General features: G+C 72.1%; 1 protein-coding gene across 1 annotated transcript in view; it reads left to right on the forward strand.

Moving 5' to 3' along the window:
• The window catches only part of RBMS2 (RNA binding motif, single stranded interacting protein 2), a 6,212-nt gene that overhangs the window by 1,748 nt on the left and 3,420 nt on the right, over positions 1 to 1,044 (forward strand). The window contains exons 6-9 of the mRNA XM_010565188.1: positions 96 to 142; positions 226 to 319; positions 424 to 471; positions 915 to 1,022. Coding sequence (XP_010563490.1) covers positions 96 to 142; positions 226 to 319; positions 424 to 471; positions 915 to 1,022 — 297 coding nt within the window. The remainder of the gene's footprint in view (positions 1 to 95; positions 143 to 225; positions 320 to 423; positions 472 to 914; positions 1,023 to 1,044) is intronic.

A 1,044-nucleotide genomic window follows, 5' to 3' on the forward strand; every position in this document is an offset into this window, starting at 1 on the left:
GGGGGGGGGCATGGGGAAGGGGTCCTGCCGGGGGGTCAGACCCCATGGCTGCTGGGGGGGCCATGGCGCAGCACTGACCCCTTTGCACCCTCCAGGGCACCGTGACCTTGGCCTATGACCCTGCGACAGCGCTGCAGAATGGGTGGGTGTCCCAGGACCCCCCACGCCCTGGCGGGGCGGGGGCTGCCGGCCACGTCCCCCCGCCCCTGACGCCCTGCCCCGCAGGTTCTACCCGGCGCCCTACGGCCTGGCCCCCAGCCGGATGATTGCCCCTACAGCCCTGGCCCCCTACCTGCCCTCCCCTGTCTCCTCCTACCAGGTACGGGGGGACAGGGCTGGGGGAGGGGGGGGTCTTCATGGAGGGAGGAGGGGGTGGGGTGCTCGGGGGAGCCCCCACCCGCTTCCACCTGGCTGCTGCCACAGGTCCACGGCCCCGCCTGGATGCACCAGTCCTACCTCGTGCAGCCCACGGTGAGCATGGGTGGAGTGGGTGTGGGAGCCCCGCCCACTGCCCCACCCACACCTGCCAGTCCCTGACAGCATCCCCACCACCAGCTACTGCAGCAATACCACGCCCACTTCGAACATGCCCCGCCTGCCGTGGTAGCGACCATGCCCACTTTGGATATGCCCCTCCCACTGTGACCACGGCCACACCCATTTTAGACATGCCCCACCCACTGTGACCATAACCCCGCCCCACGGCCCCACCCTGCCCCACGCCCTGGGTCTCCCTGTCTCCCCGCCCCGTGTCCCTGCTGTCCCGTGCCCCATGTGTCCCCCGGCCACGGAGCGGGGTCCCTGCAGCCCCAAGTGTCCCCGTGCGTCCCCGCGGCCCTGGTCCCCATGTCTCACTGGTGTGTCCCCCGGCCCCGGGCGTCCCCCCCGTTCCCCGGGCTGACGGAGACGTGCAGGGCGCGGTGCTGGCCCCCGCTGTGGACCACGCCGTCCCCCTCCAGCCTTCTGTGGTGGCCCCCCTGGCCCAGCAGCTCGGCCACCTCTCGCTGGGCAGCGCCGGCACGGTAAGACCCCCCCCCTCTTTGG

The sequence above is a fragment of the Haliaeetus leucocephalus genome, unplaced genomic scaffold (assembly GCF_000737465.1).
Source record: "Haliaeetus leucocephalus isolate CR32 unplaced genomic scaffold, Haliaeetus_leucocephalus-4.0 Scaffold186, whole genome shotgun sequence".
Lineage (NCBI taxonomy): Eukaryota > Metazoa > Chordata > Aves > Accipitriformes > Accipitridae > Haliaeetus > Haliaeetus leucocephalus.